The sequence below is a fragment of the Malurus melanocephalus genome, unplaced genomic scaffold (assembly GCF_030028575.1).
Source record: "Malurus melanocephalus ecotype Western Australia unplaced genomic scaffold, MMel_1.1 scaffold_21, whole genome shotgun sequence".
Taxonomy (NCBI): domain Eukaryota; kingdom Metazoa; phylum Chordata; class Aves; order Passeriformes; family Maluridae; genus Malurus; species Malurus melanocephalus.
The window spans coordinates 2285860-2307298 of NW_026623253.1; the positions used below are offsets into that span (position 1 = coordinate 2285860).

Here is a 21439-nt window from a genome sequence, read left to right on the forward strand (position 1 = left end):
CACTGCTCACATCTGTAGCTGCCTTGCAGCCAGTCCCCTCAGCCAGTCCCCTCAGCCAGTCCCAGTGTTGGGAAGGGGGAGTAGGAGCAAAGGATAAATGAGAGCAGCATCACCACTGATAACTCATTCTCTTCAGAAAGAAGACATTTGCTTTACATTTTCCACTTTATGGGAAAAAAAACAGTTCTTGTACCTAAAACATTGACTTTCCCAGGTATAAACCATCTGTGGCTCTCACCAATGTCAGCAGACAGATGGGGGATAATGAAGCCTTTAAATTCTGACACTCCCATACTAAAATATCCAGAGGAAATTACACTGCAATTTCCATAGATCAAGATWTTTTTTTCCCCCCTGGCTGATTGCATTGGGCCAGGAGGGCCATGCTCAGCAACTTCCATCCCTGGCCGTAGAGGGGTAGGTCATTGACCTCAGGACCTTCTCACTTGATCCCAATACTAAAGCAGACAAATCTGTCTACACACAGATGTTCGTGATCTTAACTGCTTTAACTCCTGCCCCTTGTGGGCCTGCTGCTTTTTGTTTCTGATTTCCCAGGGGAAAAATGAGAACTAGCAATCCACAAGAACTAGCAATCCTGCTTTCAGGGCTGTGGATAACCCAAGAAAAATCTTCCATACAAGTATTCYGAGATGAACAGAGAGGAGATGGTTTATAACATGATCTTTCAGTCAGAGGTACTGGCCTCCCACTCCACAACCAAACACGATGGAATTGCACCACACATCCCRAACTGCACAGAAAGAAGCTACAAACCTCCAGTAATTTCTGCTTTTAAAAGAACAGAAAGAGCGGAAGGCCTGACATATAGCAGAAATAAAATCCCAAGTGGTCGTCCCTGACATGTCAAGTCAGTCTCACCTATAGCATCACTAACCATRGTTTAGGCAGTGCTAAGCAGGAGTTGAGACACTTACCAGACCTCTCTCCTTCAGCTCTTCACTGCTCCTTCCCYTTCACACTCCAGGGAAGCTGATTTTCTCTGATATCCACAGCTTCCCCATTCCATGGACAGCTGAGAGGATCCTGCAAGAAGCCCCAGGARCTGCCATCAGCTGGGACACAGCTTCTCCAGCCTCAAGGAGCTGCATTCTCAGCCCTTGCAGTCATCACATAGAAGAAGGTATCTATTTTATTTATTTGTATATTTAAGGAAGAAAAAAATTTGTTTCCTGTGTTTGTAGAGCAGCTAGATCAACACTTCCAAATATGAAATACATACTGTTAGAGTATGGCAGAAGAGGAAGGTCTGTAGTTTTCTTCCATTTCATTTCTGTGGGGCTTTTTACAAGTGGAATAAATTGGTTGTGTAACAAAGCATACCTAAAATAGAAACCCACATCTATATTGGAAAAAAAYGACACATCCCACCTCTCAAATGCAAACTAAAGTCATGACACCAGACTCAGGATGCCATCTACCACTGCCCACACTSTTTTGGTGCAGGGTGATAAACCAAAGAGGATGCTTGTCCTTTACCTGTTTCCTTCCTCACCATGTAGGTTTCCTTGCTGTCACACACTCCCTCTCTCATGAGCCAGTTAGCACCTATAGCTCTGCGTTGGTGGTCTAGAAAACTTCTCCCCGGCTGTTTCCAGTAAAACTTCTCACCTCATTTCTCTTCTGATTACCAGCACCTCTGGCAAATTTTATGCTCAGTGTGAGGCAGGATTATGCAGGAGAGTGGAGTTGCTGGGAGAAGTCCTACAACATTTCCTTGTTCGGGTTTCTGCTAACCAAACTGCCCCCTCTTTTCTGTAGCCCAGTGAAAAACATGATATCAAGTCAGGTCATCTCCCACAAATGTTAATGCTGTCATGGGACTGTGGGTGTTGATGATAAAAGGCCTTCATTTTCTCACCTTCCCAGAGTGGCTGAAAACAGAGCCCAGAGGGGAAGCTCCTGAGGATGGGGTGGCAGAGCTTCTCCTGGCTGGGAGAGCAAGCACGTCCTTGTCTCCTTATTCAATGTCCCAAGGCGCTGTGTGAAAAGTTAAGATGCAGCATTATGACACGAGTGAGAGAAAGGGAAGATTTTWAAAAAATACTAGCACAGAGTAGGCAGAAGTGACAGACAGAGAACCACAAGGATTTTGCTGAATGTATTCATGCCACAGACCACAGCCTCCTTGCCACCCCTGCCCTCAGGCCTGTGCAGACTATGTCCATAAATAGGCTACAGCTACATGGCTGTGCCTGTGCACAGCTAAGGGCTCACTTAAAGTATGTGTAAAAGACCCATATATTAATTTGCTAGAAGCGTCTGTGCAGTGGCCATGTCTATGTGTATCGCTACATACATTAATATTTTTRAAAAACATTAAATAGAGGTACAACATTAACCACACCCTTAGAGCTGCTGCACTCACAGCCCTCTGACACAGCAGGAAAAGTTCTTGGCTCGTTYGCAAAGTCTCCATCACTAGAAATCTGAGTTGCACCTTGCTTTCACATGGTTTACTGTCAGAGATAGTTTATGGCTTCTGTAATGATAAAGAGTCTCTGGCCAAATGATGTAAAAATGCATCCAAAAGGATAAACTAGAGACAACTTTGAACAATACAGGCTTCCAACAAACCTTTTTGAAGAGGGTGATTTTCCCAAGTAATCCCTCATGAAAAGAAGATAACCGTGGACACTGACTGCATATTACATGGGGGGGGTACCTGCAACTGAACAATGACAAAAACAACCTCACTCAAAGTCCAGATTCAGTGAGTCCAGCACCACTGCTCCATCAGATTTACATTTATGTACTACAAAACTTCTCCAAAAGAGTTTTAATGCCATTAACAAGGCATAAGAAACATATGGGATGAGGGATCCTGGCTGAATGCATACCTGGACAACCAGCTGGAAAATCCATTTTCACTGAAAACAACATTTTGATCTGGAAGCTTTGGACTAGCAGTCTATATATCTTTATAGGCTCTAGAAACATGTATTGCACAATCTACTGAAAGTTGTCTCTTGCTGGTTCACACAGGGCAGTTGTGAGAYGGGTAAAGACCTTTTCATTCTTTCCTGTAAAGCAGGCAGATGGCATTGCCCTGGCATGGACAAGAAGCAGGCACTACAGATTTCTGAGCAGGTGCTAAAAGAAAACCCAGCTCTGGCTCTACTGTTGCCAGGGTCAGGGAGAAATCACCCTGACTTGTGCAAGAGATTTATATTTGGGAAAATTAGTGTTTTCTTACTGCTGAAAGACACTCAYAGAATGCTGCCCCCCTCTCCTCGGTCTGCACTATGACATCAAAATGCTCATTAGGTCTTGGCCTTGATGAACAGGGCTGAGCTTCTCCGGAGCTTATCTCAAACACTGTGTGCTCCCAGGAACTAGGGCTGTTTAACAAGCTCTTGGTTTTTAACAAACAGCCTTGGAAACTTACTTTTCTAGCCTGAATAACAACCTGAGTTTGTGCCTAAACCATTTGTCAAGTCTGGAGTTAGGTTTGACAAGGCAGTCCTCTCTGAACCTTGTGACTCAATGGAAGGGCCTTCCTTATTCCTTTTTACGCTTATCTTTTCCCATCCTTACCCTTTTTTCTTCCCCAACTTCAATATAGATCATTTGTTGTTGATTTTAGTTTTAGATTGATTGATTTTACATTTTAGCACAATTTTTCTCTGTGCTTTTACCATCTAGTTAGCAGTAGAATGAGCCTTCCCTATCCACTTTGTTTTGCTTTCTCTTCAACATTAAATATTACAAATATTAAATAAAATTAAATAAAAAGTTTAATTTAATATTTATTAGAATTAAATATTTTATTAATATTAAGTTAAATATTTCACTTTAATATTGCTTTTGCCAATTCCTTTGCTGCTGATTCTTTGAGCCACCTAAAACACTTATTTGTGACAAAAAAAAAATCAATATTTTCTTATTACTGAAGGCCACTCACCTCACAGAATTCCTAGTCTTGACGATGTGTCCTCTTTAATAGCATGAGCCTCTATAACAACTCTTTTCCCTAATACACAGAATGCATAGGTGTTTGGAGCTGGAATTCCCCTAGGTGTTCCTGTCCCCAGTTACCATGGATATACACTGATACTCCCTCAATGTAATATGCCCCTCTGGTGTCTTTTTACTCAGACCTGCTGCAAACACCTTGTTTTTACCACCTTCCAGCCCAAGGACTCATATCCACAGCTGTTGCAAAGCAGAATATGTGGAAGCAGCGCCTATSTTTATACACAGCATAGAATACTGAACACCAGAGAGTTAAAAATCCCCCTGAACTCAAGAGAACTGCCTCTTTAAAATTCCTAGTTCAGCTTCTAGCGCCTTGCAAAAACCAAAARATTCTCCTTAGTCTCTCCACAGTTATTCCTCGCAGTTGCCAGGAGGTGGAAACATAGCTACACCAGCCTTGGGGAGAAGCATTGTGCTGATGTGCGTTTGTACAGCGCGCTGCCAGCTGAATAATAGTGCTAAAAATATCTGCACTCCAAATTGGCTCATTGGAGCCCAAAACATGGGATCCTACAGTGCCTTCCCTGAGCCTTTTCCCTTCCTCCACCTAGCAAGACATCTACACTGCTTGGTACAGATGCCCTTAAAGCAGCTGGTTCTGTCAGATGTGACTTACATGTTTATTTCAACAAGAATCCAAAATCAGGCTGCTGTGATTGAAAGGCTCCCACAGCAGCAGTCACTGCAGCCCTTCAGAACTGATAAACAATCAGATCCCTTGCAAAGTGGTGAGGAGATAAATCTTCACTTGGTCTATTTATTTTAAATCTGCTTTGACATTCAAAAATGTCCAAGTATGAAAAACATGGCAGAGATCAGCAATGCTCATCAGACAAGCATCAGTTACCACAGAAACAGATGCAGGTGTAACCATCTTCCCCTTGTCATTTGGTACCAAATTGAAAGGCCTGAGAGAGAAGTCCTTTCACAAAAGCCAAATTTACATAAATACTTGGAAAAGGGGAGAGGGAGGCAGCACTGTTTAAAGGTTGCAGACAAAACAAGCTTTCAAACTATCCTAGAACTGGATAAAACAYCACAACTGATTTTGGTTTCTGTTTATAGAAGAGTCATTTTGACACTGACCTCATTTTTACTTCCTGTGCATTCCCCACCTTGAGCTCATCACACTGAGAGCATTCTCAGCTTTCTCAGAGCAAGCTGAAGAGCACAGAGGATGGACTAGGAACATGCCAGAAGGTATTTCAGGGGAGAGAACAACATGGGAAATCCTTCTTTCCAAAAAGCTGTAGAAGAAAGGAAAAAACCTCCCTGCACAGGAGGCAGGTCCCAGAAAGTACAGCTGGAAAAAAAATTGGGAAAGGGGTGTCAGTAACTGTACAGACAATGCCAGAAATACACACAAGAGACTTGTGATTTTATAAAAATCAATTACAACTTATTTTCAGGAAAAAAAATGTGTATATCTTCTTACCTTTGACATACACAATTATCCAGGATATGACCACAGCCCACAGCTTCTCCAGCCCAAAATCCACCCTTCAGAGCTTTATTCTGYTCCAAGTCAACCCTGTCCTATCTGTGGAACTGGCAATGCTATACCTGATACAAAGATGAGCAACATGCAAATAATAGTCTGCAGAACTGCATCTTTCCTTGCCTAAAAATTGGTGTCAAAAAGGTGACTGAAGGCATAATTCTTATTTTATTTTTAGTCAAAATATTCTAGAGAAAACTTTAAGAAGGCAAAAGGTGAATATAATCCTTACATTTTAACAAAGCTGGGGAACAGCTTGGAAGGAACGTTGTTTTTTTCAGCCCATCCAGATCAGAAGCAACCTACAAAGCTCTAGGAGTTCACCACCTTGGCTACTTAGACCAAACAGATATTCCCTTCTGCTGGGGGGATGGAGCTGGAGCCGCTGGGTACAAGCAGAGAACACCATCCATGTGATGAATTAAGGCACTTACAGAAATAATTGCACAGGGGCACTGCCACTTTCAGCTTCCCCAGCCTTTCTACACAATACTTTTTCTCTTCTATGCAATGAAGCGAGAGAATTAAAAATTCACCTCAGTAAGAACAAAGTAACTCACAGCAGTGGGTCCCATAACTCAAGTGCCACTCCCTCCAAGCACCAATCCTCACTGAGGTCTGCACATTACAATGAATTCCAAGGTGACAAGGCCAGGCTGTTTGCATACACAAAGGTCTCCGTTCAAGAAAATACACACATCTCGTTTCAGATAAAATAATTTTGCTGCCTGTGAATGCAGAACAGATGCTAGGTGAGCCAGGACAGACCTGCATCTAACCCAAGACTAACACACATTTTTCCACACTGCTTTTTCCACCCCATTCCTTTCAGCTCTGGTAACGGTGCTCAGAGAAGAAATCCCATGGGAAGCTATTTCCATTAGCTCAGAGAAATCCACAGCCAATCTAAAACAAATCCCTGACATTTTTCACGTGTTAGCCCTGCACTTAGCATGCACAGATGAAGAGACAGAGGAGTATGAAACTTGCTGCACATGTCACAGTGTGGCAGCAATCAATTTCAGTCTCACACCCTAGGAGGAGAGCACACATCTTCATGATCACAGTTTTTATCGTGCAGAAATTTCTCCGAGTCACCACTGTGTCACCTCCCAGCTCCCTCTGCAAGCAAGTTCCTGCACACAGAGCTTACTGCTACACTTACCCTATTAAAGTGGCCCACAGCAGTTAGGAAAACAYTCTTTATTTTGGCTCTGCACTGATAGCAGGCACTGCCTGACTGGTTGACTTCCTGAATTTTCAGAAGTTTTTAATGAGGATGTGACTTTTGCTACCGGGTCTGAGTTTTGTGAGAGGTGCAAGCTTTCCATCTCCTTTGCAAACCCCATCTCATTTTCCTTATTGGCTCTTGTGAGCCTCRATTTGTGATGACTGATTCTGTTCATGCCTGATGAGGCAGTTCAGATTCAGGTTCCTGCCTTCTTCCAGGTATTTTGTGGAAGATGCATGAATGATTTCCAGGATGCTGTGTTCTGTGGTGGRAGAGTGCAGACATTAACTGAGCTGACCCTCGTGCCAGGCCAATCCCCCTCTCTCCCCATACTTCTCCACTTCTTCATGCACTGTAAAAGCAGGGGCTATTTTGTGCTTCAGATGTGCACASAGCACCCAGGAAAACAGGTAACACAATGAAAAAGCTTCTTCCTTCACATGAGAGGACATAAAATCTATTTCCTAAGATAGATCTTGCAGCAAAGGCCTTATGTGAGCACAACATTCTCTCTAAGCTTTTCAATTTTCATAAAAGTGGAAGATGAGAAGAGCATCCCCTCTTCAAAAAAACAAGCAAATTAAAGCATCAGGGGAGAGGGAGATTTGGGAGGGCTGTTTGTTTTTATTTCTACAATTTGAAGGTTTTTGCTTTCATCAAATATTGAGCTGCTCCATGGAAAGATAATCTAAAGATACTGATTGGCTCAAAATTGTTCTCTTTCGGGACCTGGTTTCACCTCCCAGCTCTCTGGGCAAAATTGAGCCTGGATAAAGCAAAAGACTGAAATACATCTTGCAGAGCATGGCTCAGCAAAGTATTATTGCAATAAATGTTCTTTCTTTCCCAGGTCCCAGGCAGCACMTCCTGGCCACACCAAGTAAGTCCCACACTGGACTGAAAAATGCCAAAAGCCACCAAAATTCCTTTATAATTGTTTCCCCCCCTGAAGAGGGCACCTGTATCATATTATTTCATTAGCACAGGTAAAAGCCTGACTCCCAGCAATATGAATATATARAACAGCATGCTACTGGCATCTCTTTTTCAATAATAAAAAAAAATCAATTCTTTTACTTTAATTTGTGCTTTAAGTAGGAGAATTCTGATGTGAGCATCAGGAAAAAGAGAGAAATTCTGAAAGAAAAAACAATAATGCTTACCCCAACATCCTGCTGTTTCAGGCTAGCATTAAGAGGCAGGAGAGCTTCTTTCTTTACTTCAAAATATAGATTTTTCTTTTTCCTAGAAAAACAAAGCTGTCTTTTAGAAACATCTTTAAGTGCCAGACTGGCAAGTGGMACTTGGTACACTGCTGGGAAAGAGAAAAACAAGAATGTGGCTTGCTTGGCCTCCATTTTCAAAATGGGTAGGTGGCTTGAGAAATTCTGTGATTCAGTAAGTAACTAAAAATCAAAAYAAAGTGTTTGTTGGCTCAGGAATTGATTTTTCCCCTCTCACCTTAGCCATAGCAGAACTTTTGGTTGCTCCATATTGCCTGGTCCTTGTAAGTTGTGTGCTTGTGTCCTGTGTGCTCCTGTGAATTAATCAGGTATTCTGGGTATGTTCTGATCTTCTTGTTGGCAGGGGAGAACAGCAAATGGGATTGCAAATGCCACCCAAGCATTTATCTGCACTTTTCTACACTGCATAGAAATTCCTGCATAGGCTGTACTTGCAAAAAGTTGAATGTCTCGTTGGTTTCTGCATTATTTTAACTATTACATGTATTCTTCACTTGTCTTTCAGCTCTTGGTTGCTGTTCTACAAGGGTCCACATTCACTCTCTGATGTCAAACTTTCATTTATGGGTTAGCTACCCAGGACCAAAAGATTTTATTGGCTTTTACTAACTGAGGCAAGCTTAGCTTAGCCTTTCCTGATGAGCCAGGGGTTTTCTGACACCTGAAAGACTCAAGAAGACATTTCATTTTCAGAGTGAGGAAACAAGCATAAATTCAGTTGCTCTTTTAACAGCTCCAGAGGTGCTGAGAGCCCAGTGGTTCATGGAAGGGGAATAACGGGAGCTGCAAGTTCACAGCCTCTGCAAGTCATTRAAGCAATCAAAACCCTTACTACTAACAAAAAACAGCACTGTGCCCCAGACTTGTTTACTGAAAATGTAAACTCTCTGTGCAGGAAAACATTCATTTGCARAGTTGCTTCCAAACTTCCTTAAGACATGAAAGGTGCTGGCATGAGAGCTCAGACACAAACAGCAGCCATTTACAAAGCATGCACAACTTTGAGAGCAAAGCAAGGTGGTTTTTTTTTCTCTTCTCTTTCTGCTTTCTCATATCTCATGCCAATCCCAAAGCAATTGCTTCTCCTGCAGAGCAAGCAGTGGACTTTGAAGCCCATTTAGCCCTGGGTCTGTCAATGCAGGGCAATCCCAGTTACTCAGTCTCCACAGTGACGCTTCTGCATTCATATTCACAACCAAACAGGACTGGATGTGCCTCTGTCCCTCAGAAACAGGGCAGTGAACAGTTTTTTTTATTTGAGAAAATAAAAACCTCGGGAGGTTTGCAGCCAGCACCCTGAGCTGCACACACATTTTCAACAGGATCAGAGCTGAGTAACACAGGAAGACATYGTGCATAGGGCTTAGAAAAGGAAAAGATCTCCTATTTAAACCAGAAGAAAAAGCAAGTATCAAAATAGGAAAGTTCCTCTTGATGAGAAAATTTAAATATGTGCCCATTTGTTTTAAGGCAAGCAAGATCTTCTCAGACAGCCCAGTTTTAGTAAATCCATCAAATTCAATACAACAGTTAACAAATTTTCATTACAAGTCAATCAGGACTAGAAAAAACATAGATCACAAGATCACAGTGTGTTCACCACTGTCCTCCTGTATCCTACACATGTCCTGCTTTAGAAACCTACCTCCATGTGAAAGAGGGAAAAAAAAAGGATGGTTTGAGTTCTTGGGCATGCTTATATTAAAAGATTAAACAGTGATAAAATTTAGCTATTGAAATCCTGATATTTTTACCCTACTTTGTTTAACTAAAAAAAAATGTATCATCATGGGAATAATACACACCCAAACAACTCAATGATGGCAAAAAGGCACCTTTTTACCCTCCTGCTTTACCTCCTTTTCATACCTAATCCACTGGGTTTGCTTTTCTAGAGTACCAATTCATTATTACGAATCTTATACATTGGCTTCTAGATATGACAAATGGGCTGTCAGCTTTACTTTCTTATATCAAGATAAAAAATAAAATAAAATATGAAAAAACTAACATTAAAACATTAAAACATTTAGTTCTATATTGAACTAAAACATAAGACTTTTTTGTATAGTGATCATTGTTTTTATTAATCAAGCTGTGAAGCAATTTAAATTTAATTKCTAAGAGAATGCAAAGAGTTTGTAAATTTTGTATCTCAAGACATATGTATTCTGTAACTGTAAAGAGAATAGGTCCAGGTATCAATTAATGAAAAGGTGCCCTATTTTTTTATTTAATGAAACAAAATTATGTCAATCAAATAACAAAGAAAATCAAGCAAACCTTGAGAAATCAACACTCCAGTCTAGCTAAGTTGATTAAATATAAAACTTCACAGTATTACAGCAGATCAACAGAGCAAATGTTGAATGAGTGAATTAAAAGTGAATAAAATAACAGATTATTGTCACTCACTAAAGTAACTCTAGGAGAGTTTAAGACAATAACAACATCCTTCTAGTTCACTGGATATAAATGCACTTTACATGTCCAGAAGTTACTTTTTCCTTTTCTTACAGGAGGGTTCCTATTCAATCATTCTCTTTTYCAAAAGGACACACTGAGCCTTAAAAATTGTGTAATAGTTAAATCATGCAACAGCTTAAAATGCAACCATTAATATGAGAAAATTGTGGTTTAAGTTTAGGAAATCATTAAAGAACTGTGCTGGAAATCTCTCATGTGCACAGACAAAAGAAAACCAAGAGATAATAGTGTAACTGCCCCCTGCAAAGGCAAAAAAAAAGAAAAAAAAAAAAGCACAAAAACCAAGAGAGCAGGATAAATTACTTACTGGTTACCTTCTTGGGATCTCGTCACTGGAGTCACAGGAGTCAAACCCTGGAACTTACTGCCACACACAGGASTTTCATTCAGGCTTATGCTGGCTTCCCTAGTGACACAGATCTTTAAATTCTTCCTCTGCTGGATGACCTGCCAAGGAAACAGCTTATTGCAACTTCAACTATGTCTGTGGATAACAGGATTTTTTTTCTCCTTTACTTCTTGAGAGGGCATGTCCTGCTCATTGCAGCTCTGAATACAGTTCAGTATTTCAGGATCATTTAGGATCTTTTTTTTAGACCTAGATATAGTCATGGATGATCAGGGTGATTTTCAAGGCAGGCAGTATGCTAAGATGTAGGTGGGTATTTTCTGGAAAGTTTGTGTCATCCTCCAGTTAAATCAGGGCCACAGGCTTTGCTGCCACCAAAACCAGTTGTACTCTTGCAACCAAACCAATCTTATTTCTAGGTATTCATTTTATTGATATTTATCCTGTCCTTAGTACTTAAGCATGGTTTCCTGGTAGGATTTGTTGCTTATTTGGAGAGAATTTTAAAAGAATAAATATAAGCTCAGACAAATTATATTGGCTTTTACACTATATTAAAATGATTTAATTTTACATTTTTTATTTATTAATCTTGGGTTCAAATAAGGTCTAGATTTATATCCTTCCCAAAGSTTGTAATAATGGTTTTCAATAGTTACACAGGAAAAGGGCTGCATTCTGCATTTCTGCAGTGCCAAACATAGCAGTAGCCATTTCCTTTTTTTAATATCAGATAACAAGCCTTTCAAAACCACAAAGTGACAAGAACTAATAAAGACCAGGCATTATCCACCCTCACGTTTCTATTAAAAGTTCTGTAAGCATCACAAAAGCCTCATCAGAGCAGAACACAATAGTTCTCCCAGCACAAAAGCCAATATACAGTGACCAAGAARATGGAAACCAACGGGAAGTTTGTATTTCTCTTTGCCTTCAAGGCTACATTCAGATTTTTCCATTATGTTCACTGATCTCAGATAGAAAGGTAAATGAATGCTAGCCCAATTTAAATCCTTCTTGCTGCAAGAGTGAATGCAACCCAATAAGAAATTTGATGCAGAAGTTAGGGACTAATTAGCTGAGGCTAAAGCACCCAAGCACTCCAAATTTCAGTTCAGCGTGATCTTAGGGTAGGAAAATTTCAGAGTATAGTCTTCACTGGTAAAGTGAAATTAAACRCTGAATACTACAGAGAGGTTAATATAGAAATTAGGGACATTTTCTCACTGGATTACAGACTTGGGAGTGGGAGTGGGATGAGATGGAACACAGGCAGCAGGATGAAGAATGGAGRATGGGAAGAGAAAGAGAAATCGGTGCCTCAGGCCTGGAAACTTCCTRTCTCACTGAGCTGTATTTTCTGGAGGAAGAGTAAGCACCTCTTCATCCTACTCCTTGATGAAAATAGTGAAGTAGACTTAGTGGTTAYTATTTATACATTTCAAAAGCTTAAAAGAAAAGGAACACAGTCTACTGTCAAACTCAGAAATCTGTCTCCAGAGGGCAAGAARTGCACATGCAGAGATGCAAGCAACTTATACTGTTCTTTCACAGATCAAGCGAAAAAAAGCAGTTTTATAAGGGTAGATTCATATAAAAAAGAAAGATGCATGTGTTGTATGGAAAAAACCAGACTTGACATTATGCCTCAGCATCTTGCATGTCCAAAGAGTAACCAGTGACAGAGCAATTGAAAAGCAAAACTGAAGAAATACACATCCAGAAAATGCCCAACAGGATAAGCTGGACTGAAAAGTCTCCTCAAGGTAACAGGGCCAGAGGGAAGATGAGAATTGCAAAGGCACTGCCATTCAAGCAGCATTAACCACATTAACAGTTACCCTAAGAATGCTGCAGACAGCCTGATTGCTATGCATGCATGTGAATATATCCACGTGTACACAGATATTTATTAGAACACAGCTCTACCAAAAAGATCTACTTTGTTTGCATAAATCTCCATTTTTAAGACCTCTGACTTTATTCTGCAAYAGAAATTTCCAGGTTTTTAGCACTAATTTCAGTCTGACATGATGGCAAAAGAAGATGCACAGACCTCAGAGTTACCTCAGTAATAATTTGTACACCTAAAAGCCCAAATTCATGATCAATACTGGACATTCTAAAGAAGAAAGCATTGTTTAAAGTTTTTTATATTCTCCAGTAAAAATGGTGCTTGGGAAGACAATTCAGTTTTTGAAGCACAAAGAGCAAAGCCTGGAGCAAAAAGACTGCCACTGTAACTCCTCAGTGACAGGTCCAGGGGATGGAAAACATCTCATTGCTGCAAACACAGGGACAGCCAATTATTTTCTTTTCCTCTCCCACTTTTTAGGAAGATATAAGCCCAAAATGCTGGAAGGATGGGTATTCTCCCTTTGCTCTAGAATCCTGCAAACCAGCAGGATTGCAATGTTTGCTTCCCCTCTTTCTTACCTCTGACTCCTTTTACCATGTCAGGAGCATGTGGTCACCAGAAAAGAAAGAATTAATTACCACTTGGCTTTTTACAGCATGACTGATGAACATTCATTTGGTAGCTCAAATGGACTTTGCTTCATGATTAAGGAGGACTTCAGTGAACCAAATATTTCTATTACCAAATCACACGGTGCTTTATACAACACTTGCCAAACTAAAGTGGAAAAACCATCACTGGCGAAAGAAGGGGCAAAGGGAAAGGGGCTGTAGTGATTTTGAAGAGCTTAAATACAGGAACAAATAAAATATGCTTCCAACACGCATTTGAAAATRAATTTTCATTAACTGGTTATGAATCCAAGAGAAGGATGGCACTGCAAGGAGAGCAGCGAGCCTGTGGTCAGCAAGTCCACAGTAAGCAATGTAGGTGAACAAGCACTGTTTAGAAATCCTCATTGCATCAATTTTTAATGGATGTGCAGGCRCCTAGGCAAGAAAGTGAGTCGCCATCATAAAGAAGGAACATTTTTATACCAAAATAGCCACATAAACCTTTTGTCAACAGAACAATGCTGGCAGTGTTACAGATTATTTGAGCACAACTTTATTTTCAGAACCAAATATATGAACTATAGTCATTCAATTTTAGGGCTAGACTCCTTGTAAAATTGTCTTAATAACAAAAGGCACCTTTTATTTGACTGAACCTTGTACTTTACACTYGTATTAAAGACATTAAAGATATAGTCTGTGAATTTAGTAAAGTCAGAGATCCTAGCAAGTACCAAAATTAAGAACACAGGTGTTTTCCCACATTCACCCAACACACTGAGGAAACCATATGAACACTTACAACTACTAGAAAACCCTTATTTCTGACTACTTTTGTTAACACAGGTGAGTTTCACAGAAATTTTTCTAATCAAATATCAGGAAAGCTTTGGCAAAAAGAATTACAGAAAATATTTTGTTTTATCCCACAGGATAATGCCATGTCAAKAGAAGCAAAGGTACATATATTACTACAACCAGGCTACAGCTGAAAGGGAACACACYGTGGAGAAAGCAGAAACCCTAAGTCTAGTCCTTGTTCTAACAGAACCACACCACTGAAGCCACCATGGCCAACTCTTGTAATAAAGGAATATTGTTAATTAAGAGGATTTTCTCAGATTTATCACTTTTCACAGAGTTAAAAGGTAAGATAGCTTCTTTTTTCTTTTTCTTAGTTATGTTCCTCGTTTTTATAGCTGTACTTGAGAACACTCTTTCAAAAGGCTCAAGAGCCTGAAGAGGAGATATTGCAATATGCCTTTACTATGATCAATTCTCAAAYAGTTTTCATTCTACTGATGGAAGGATAGGAGAATTTTTTAATTTCTATACTTCACTAACATTTACATTTGTGYAGCATCTTATTCTTGAAAAATCCTGTCAGGACCCAGAATTACCTCAAGCAACTGTCGCAGTGGCACTACAATGAAAAAATAAATCTTGATTCAAGGGCTGTACCGTTTCTTTGTATGCTGACCTGAGATCCTTGTAGAGTTCCCATCTGCACTGTGGTTGGCTGCAAAACTGAGAGCCACTCTGATGTTCTTCATCATCCTGTCTCAGTTGTCTGAAAGGTTGCAAGCAGAGGACAGGGCAGGTTTGACTTGTCTAGTGCTTACAACATCTGGACTAATTACATCACTTTGTAGGTTCACAGTTGTACAAAAAAGGAACAACTCCTAGTCACAACAGGCCTGCAAATCTACTTAAAGTGGATTATAGTAAGGCTTTTATAACATCAGTGACTGTTCTGTTGCAGCACATTTGGGTTATGATCATTTCTATTACATTCCCTTTGAATTAAACAGTCAGAGCAGACAGCCAAGGAAAACACAGGTATTATTTCTAATAATCCAATTCCACAGCAAGTTAATGAGAGAAATAAGTACTTTTAAAGCTTTTTAAAACTGAATTATATTTTTTAACAAGGAGTTCACACGGTCAGTTTGTTAATTATCTTGATATTCTGAGTTCTCAAATTTGGAGGCTTCCCTCTGCATTAGAAACACCATCAGATCAGTCCGTGTCCATAAATATATCCTGCCCATTCTTATGGATAGGGGATTATATATATATATATATATATATATATATTCCTTCCTGGTTGCCACCAGCTGTCAGATCTCTAGCTACCTTCAAGGGAAACTACACCTCAACATGCACAACAGCTGCATGGAAAGACTGCCATAATCACAAACAACTGCCCTTCCTCCTTTTACCAAGCCCTTAATGCTGARCATAACATCAAATGGTGTGAAATATCCCTTGTCCCAGCTGACAGTTTGGGACAGCTGTCACCACTCTGTCCCCTCCCTGTTGTCCCCTCCCTGTTGAGGGAGTGAGAGGGAGAAGAACTGAGAGAAAGCAAACACTGTTCCACAGCAGCCAAAAAAGTGGTGTAGCATCAACAGTGTCTTAGCCACAAAGGCAAAGCACAGCACCACGAGGGCTGCCAGGGAGAAAGTGAACTCCATCCCAGCCAGACCCAGCACAATCTCARCCCCTGATTCCACACCATTCATATCACTGTGATCTGAGATTCACACATTGCTTCATTTCTGTGCCCTACCCAAACATTTTCAATCTGTCTTCCTCTTTCCTGAAATTCCTTTTTAACAGCACTTACAATTTACACTGAATGCTTAAACCATCTTTGCATCCAATAATCAGGTTTATACATCTTCTATAACCACTCCACCTTGTCCCTTGACATATAAACAGATGTTATTCCCCCATTCCAYGGGCTCCCTCCCCCAAACTTCCATAAGAACAGTTGATGACTTTGGTCCTATCTGTCAAGGAGATCACTCAGGACAAAAGCACCACATTGGATTGTTGAGCACCAAGACCACTTGGGGTGGGTCAGCGCTGCACTCACATGGTTCCTGGTGAGGCTCATTCTCTGTTGGTTCAGATGATTCCTGCTGCATTTCTTCCTATCCCATACAAGTCAAATAATGGATTATTGTCCCCCAGGAATTAATTTCCTTGAGGTACGTAGCARATTTCCACTTTCTTCTGCACCAAGTGCGCCCGGGTCCCTGAGCAAAGACAATGCCACAAATACACTATTCCTAAGGAAGAGTAATCCATACTGCCTTTCCCACTGCACCTACAGAGTAGCCAATTTGCCTTGCCTCACAATATTGGTATCACAGACACGTCCCTCCCTCTGTTCCAGGAGGGCTTTACTTACATGGGTCACTTGATTGCAGTGCATGTTTCACATGCATGATGGTCTCAATTGTCAGGGCCCACTCCCCAATCACCCATTTTTTCATTGCATCTCTCCCAGATAAGATGGTCCTTATCTTGAATTCTTCAAGTTTTTTCATCCTATTTTCTCCCCATGTCCTGTAGAGGAGGGGGTGAAAGCTGCTGGCCAAGGTTAACCTGTCATGGTTCTTTTTTTTTTTTCTGCATCCAACAATGGGCACACAGATTTTAACCAGTAACTTCCCAACCTGCAGTCAAATGCTGCTGGCCCAGCTCAATCCAGCCCAACCCAAACCTTCTCCCTTTCAGACATTTCTCAGAGTAGGAGAAACTCTTGCCCAGAGCAAAGGTCAGGCTTGCCTCAGATGACCTCCTTGATTGAGTTGTTGAGTATAATATCAGTAGGACAAAATGCAAAGCTGCTGAGAAGTGCATGTGATTAGTACTTCTGCCCACAAGGACAAGAAAACCTATCAAGGTATCACACATTCAGTGAAACTTGGTTAAATAAATCATCTTTTAAATCAACCTTTGCCCAATCAAAGTCCAGCCTTACTTATACGTACAGCCACAGGGAGGAACAGCAAAAGAGAATTCCTGTGAAGGCTGCTCTACACAGASACAGAGGTAAGAAATTCCTTTTTTCCTAATCCCTCTTCCCTTAGAAAACTCCTTTTTTTGCAACTTCCATGGATTAAAAAAGAATAGTATGCAATGCAATGTAACCTTCCCTCCACTTCTAAATATGAAGAAATAATWTTTCCCATAAAAGCCTACTGTTTCTTCAGCTCTGTGTAGCACTGGTTTTTCATGTTAATTTTGGGAATTAGCACAGATTTCCAGTGTTYGTCAAGGAAAACTGCTTTGAATTGTACTTGCAATTGATGCGGTCTGATGTGTTCCAAACAATGCTCAAGCAACAGGGCATTGATCCCTTTATTAGTTAATGTCAGTGCCATACAGAGAGACTCAAAAAAGCTCAAGGCACMTGACCAAGGACTACACAAGTGAATCATGATCTGCAGGCTTCATGAAATTCCCATATTGTCCAGCTCCAGTGACATCTTTGTCAAAGCCACACCATGCACATCTGTGCTGCCCAGGTAACCCCAAAATGTAAATTCAGCTCCCCTAGACAGTGTCTGCAGCATGGGTGGCCACAGCAGTGTCTCTGCACTAAATTGGTATCATTGAAGGATTTGACTGCCAGCACATCTAAAGAACTGACTTCTGATAGTAAAAAGACAAGACAAAAAAAAAAATCTTTTCAGTAAACAAACCAAGTTTACTAATTACCTGGATTTTCCTGGTAATTAGCTGGAGGAATTTGTCTTMATTTGTCTCATTCCCCTACCCTTATGGATCTTTGGCAGCACAACTATCTTGGGAGATGTTCCCTGGTCACACCTGTTACTTACCTTCTGTATGTTGTATTCCTGCATGACAATGCTTCACCCAAACCAGCATTTCATTACAYCACAAAGGAGTTTAGGCAGGAAGAGGCTTTTAGAGGTTTCCTGGTGCAATGGCCCACAGAAAACAGGGTCAGYTTAGATCAGGTTTCTCAGGGCCAGTCCAGGGATCTCCAAGGACAGAGATTTCACAGCCCCTCTAGGCACTTCCAGTAGCATATGACAGCCCCCAAGAGGAAAAGCTGTCCTTATGGATGTCTGCTGGGAGTTTGGCTGGTGTGTTACCTCTCATCTTCCCATTGTTAACTTCAAGAAGTCTGGCTGTATTCTCCACACAACCCAGTTAGGCCGTGGGAAGAGATCAAGATTTTTCCTTTACTTTCTCTTCCCAAGACTGAACAGCCTCCTTAAACATGTGATCCAAAACYTAAACCCCCTCAGTGAACTAGTGCCAACTTGTCAATTACTTGGGGACATCAAACCTGGGGACAGTACTCACTTGTGGTCTCCCAAGTGACACAGAGAGGGGAACAATCCCTTCACTGTAGTTACAATGCCTTCTCCCAAAACTTCATTTCCTCTGTAAGGAACTTAATTCTGCYATTACACCATCTCCTCAATTTTCACTGTTTTCAAAGGCAGACTTTTCTTATTCCAGTTCTGCATTTTGCTTAACATCATTTAAGATAGAGAGAACAGCAAGGAGGRTCAGGGAAAAGGGTTTGGTTTCTTCTGTCTAGACTTGTTAAATAAATTCAGTGCTGCACAGCTGGATTTCCTGCAGCCAAAAGGAAAAAAAAAACTCCACACCAAAAAAAAAGACACCYCAAGAATTCTGAAGCAAACCCTCTCAACATGTAATTAGAGGAAATATGCCCTAGGTAAGCTTACTGCTTTTACTCACAGGTATTTTTTCCATCCTGTCTGGTAGAGATGACTTCCATTCTCCAGCCCCGAGAGTGTAAAATGACCAAGAAGCCCCAAAAGAACTATGGYTTCTACCTGCGTATTGAGGAGGACACGGCAGGGCACATCATCCGGAACGTGGCACACGACAGCCCAGCTGAAACAGCCGGCCTGAAGGACGGGGACAGAGTCCTCAGGGTTAATGGTGTCTTTGTGGACAAGCAGGAGCATGCACAGGTACAACTCTGCTCAGTCTGGGATCCACAGCATGCCCCCATTACCCACAGCTGTCGTGCAAAGCTTTCTCTTCCAGTTTTTATGGCATCTTTGGCTAGGAAATCCAAGCCAACTGCTCTGAGTATGTCCCTGCATCATTCATCACCCACCACAGGCATGGAAGGTCATGGAATGTCATGGAATGCCTCCCTAGTGCATGAGTAGGGGGATGAGACAACAGAAACAGTGGACAGTGCAGCTGTTCCTGGGGACAGCTTTTAGCTCAATCACTTGAGTGCCTGCTTCCATTTTCCCTTGTCCATTACAGGTGGTGGAGATAATCAAAAGCAGCGGGAATTCCATGGTACTCCTTGTTCTGGATGATGCATCTTATCAAAAGGCACAAAAGGAGGGAATGAACTTGGAAGAGCTGGGTCAAAAGGCACCAACAGGACAACAGCAGGAGCAGCATGGCCCACCATCCCCAGCCAACAGAGGAACTGCTGCAATTCCACAGCCCCGGCTCTGCTACCTAGTGAAGGAGGAGACAGGCTATGGCTTCTCTCTGAAAAGCACAGAAGGTGAGAGCCTGGAGTGAAGAAATTGGATCTATATATGTATATATTTGGCAGCAGGAACAGAGGCAACCACAGTAAACACGTGAAGGCTAATGGGGACACACAAACTGTTCTTGCTAACAGAAAGTGAGAACAGCAAGATGAGTCCAGACCCATCTCCAGTAYACTTCTGTACAGCATATGCAGTGCAAGGTTTTCTGAGGACCACGTTTCTCATGAGGTGGAAAAGAGATGAAAAACAGAGAGAAAAATAATGAGCTATTTTCTGCTTGTTATTTAAGTCCGCTTAACAAAACCAAATTTACAGTCCCTGCTCAAACACCAGATACACACTCAGGGTGTTAGGTTAAATCCTGTTCCATTCCTCAAAGCACCAAGAATCAGCACATGAGGTTCTAGACACCTGTAAGAAAAGCTTTCCCTAATTTGTAAGCTAATTCGTTTAGAAAGAAAAGGATTTTGAGTATCTTCCATATATGCCTTTCTTCCAAGGCCAGTCAACAGAAGAGGGAAGTCTGGAAAGCATCATCTCTAAAGAGCCCTCTACGGGGTATTTTGGAATGCAGTATAATTGAAGGACCAAACATAGAAGCCTTCCAAACACAGGAAATTATGAAATGTATAAAGCTACAGCAAAAGCAGCTTCTCTCTTCAAAATGATGGGGAGAGAGGGGGTGGGAGGGAGCAGGAATCAAATCCCTTTCAGCTATGTTAATCAGCCCCTTTGCACTCTTTGTAGGGAAATAAACAACAATTTGAGCTGCAGATAGTGAGCAAATATCTCCCTCCACCACTGAAGTGATTTTTCCAGAACAGAGTAAGAGACAGAGGAGTGTCTCTGTGGATTTTGGTGGTATTCCTGTAATCTGCAGGCAAGCAGGGATCAAGGGTCTCTGAGGACATCAGTGCTGAGTTTCCTTAACCACTAAATTCAGGCCTATTGCAGTGACTTACCCTGTGTAATGAGTTTTCATTTATTTTAGGACAGAAGGGGTTGTTCATAGTAGAGCTTTCATCACAAGGAGCAGCTGCAAAGGCTGGTGTCCAAAATAACGATCGCCTGATTGAAATCAATGGAAAAAATGTGGAAAATGACACACACGAGGAAGTGGTGGAAAAGGTATTGATTCATCTTCTGTTCTGGCCTACTTTCACAACCTATCAGGGCTGCTGAGGAGGCCAGGCTGGCTGATTTGAGCACTTCACAGTACATCTTGGGAGCTGCTGTTCATGCACCATCAACACAACAGCAGAGCCCTCTGTGCTGGCTCTGTTATCAAGCAGCCTCTTGAGCTGCCTATCAATGAACACTGCATCAAGACAGGCCAAAGATTTTAAATAACACAAGTATACTGTAGCCAGAAGCCCTGTTAAATAAATTTACTTCCTAGAAGTCCTGGAAATGCTCCTAATGGCAGGAGGGCAAGTCATCAAATGYGGTTTCCAGGGCAGGAAGAGGGAAGCCCTTTGATGACACCCTCAGCAAAGAGCATGGAAGATTCATGATTTTAGACAGTAGTCCATTTCTCCTGTTAAGAAGTCCAAAACTAGTGAAAATTACTGTACAAGTAATTTCACTAACTGGCTGCAAAGAATGTTGCTAATGAGGCTTCCAAATTCCGCTCTTGGCACTGCTAAAACACAGCTGGAGCTGAAGAGATTTCAGAGGGCCACGAGACTCCAGCATTCCAGCAGCATTCCAGAAGCATTCAGTGCACACAGCTAACTATGGAATCCTGCAACATCTCTGTTTTATTGAGCTACTACAACATCAGCAGCAGAGTGACACTGGTTAAGACGAGTAAAATGGGCACCATTAGAGTAGGAA

General features: G+C 41.3%; 1 protein-coding gene and 1 long non-coding RNA gene across 2 annotated transcripts in view; one reads left to right on the forward strand and one right to left on the reverse strand.

The window, feature by feature from the left end:
• Window positions 1-944: 944 nt before the first annotated feature.
• Window positions 945-5369, reverse strand: LOC130588899 (uncharacterized). The gene is made up of 3 exons (XR_008967039.1): window positions 5086-5369; window positions 1883-2001; window positions 945-1047 (listed from the first exon to the last, which is right to left on the reverse strand). It is a non-coding gene; the product is annotated as an uncharacterized LOC130588899 (long non-coding RNA).
• A 13475-nt stretch (window positions 5370-18844) lies between these two features.
• Window positions 18845-21439, forward strand: part of PDZK1 (PDZ domain containing 1) — a 6483-nt gene continuing 3888 nt past the window's right edge. Inside the window, exons 1-3 of the mRNA XM_057389935.1 lie at window positions 18845-19054; window positions 19362-19614; window positions 20595-20731. Coding sequence (XP_057245918.1) covers window positions 18845-19054; window positions 19362-19614; window positions 20595-20731 — 600 coding nt within the window. The remainder of the gene's footprint in view (window positions 19055-19361; window positions 19615-20594; window positions 20732-21439) is intronic.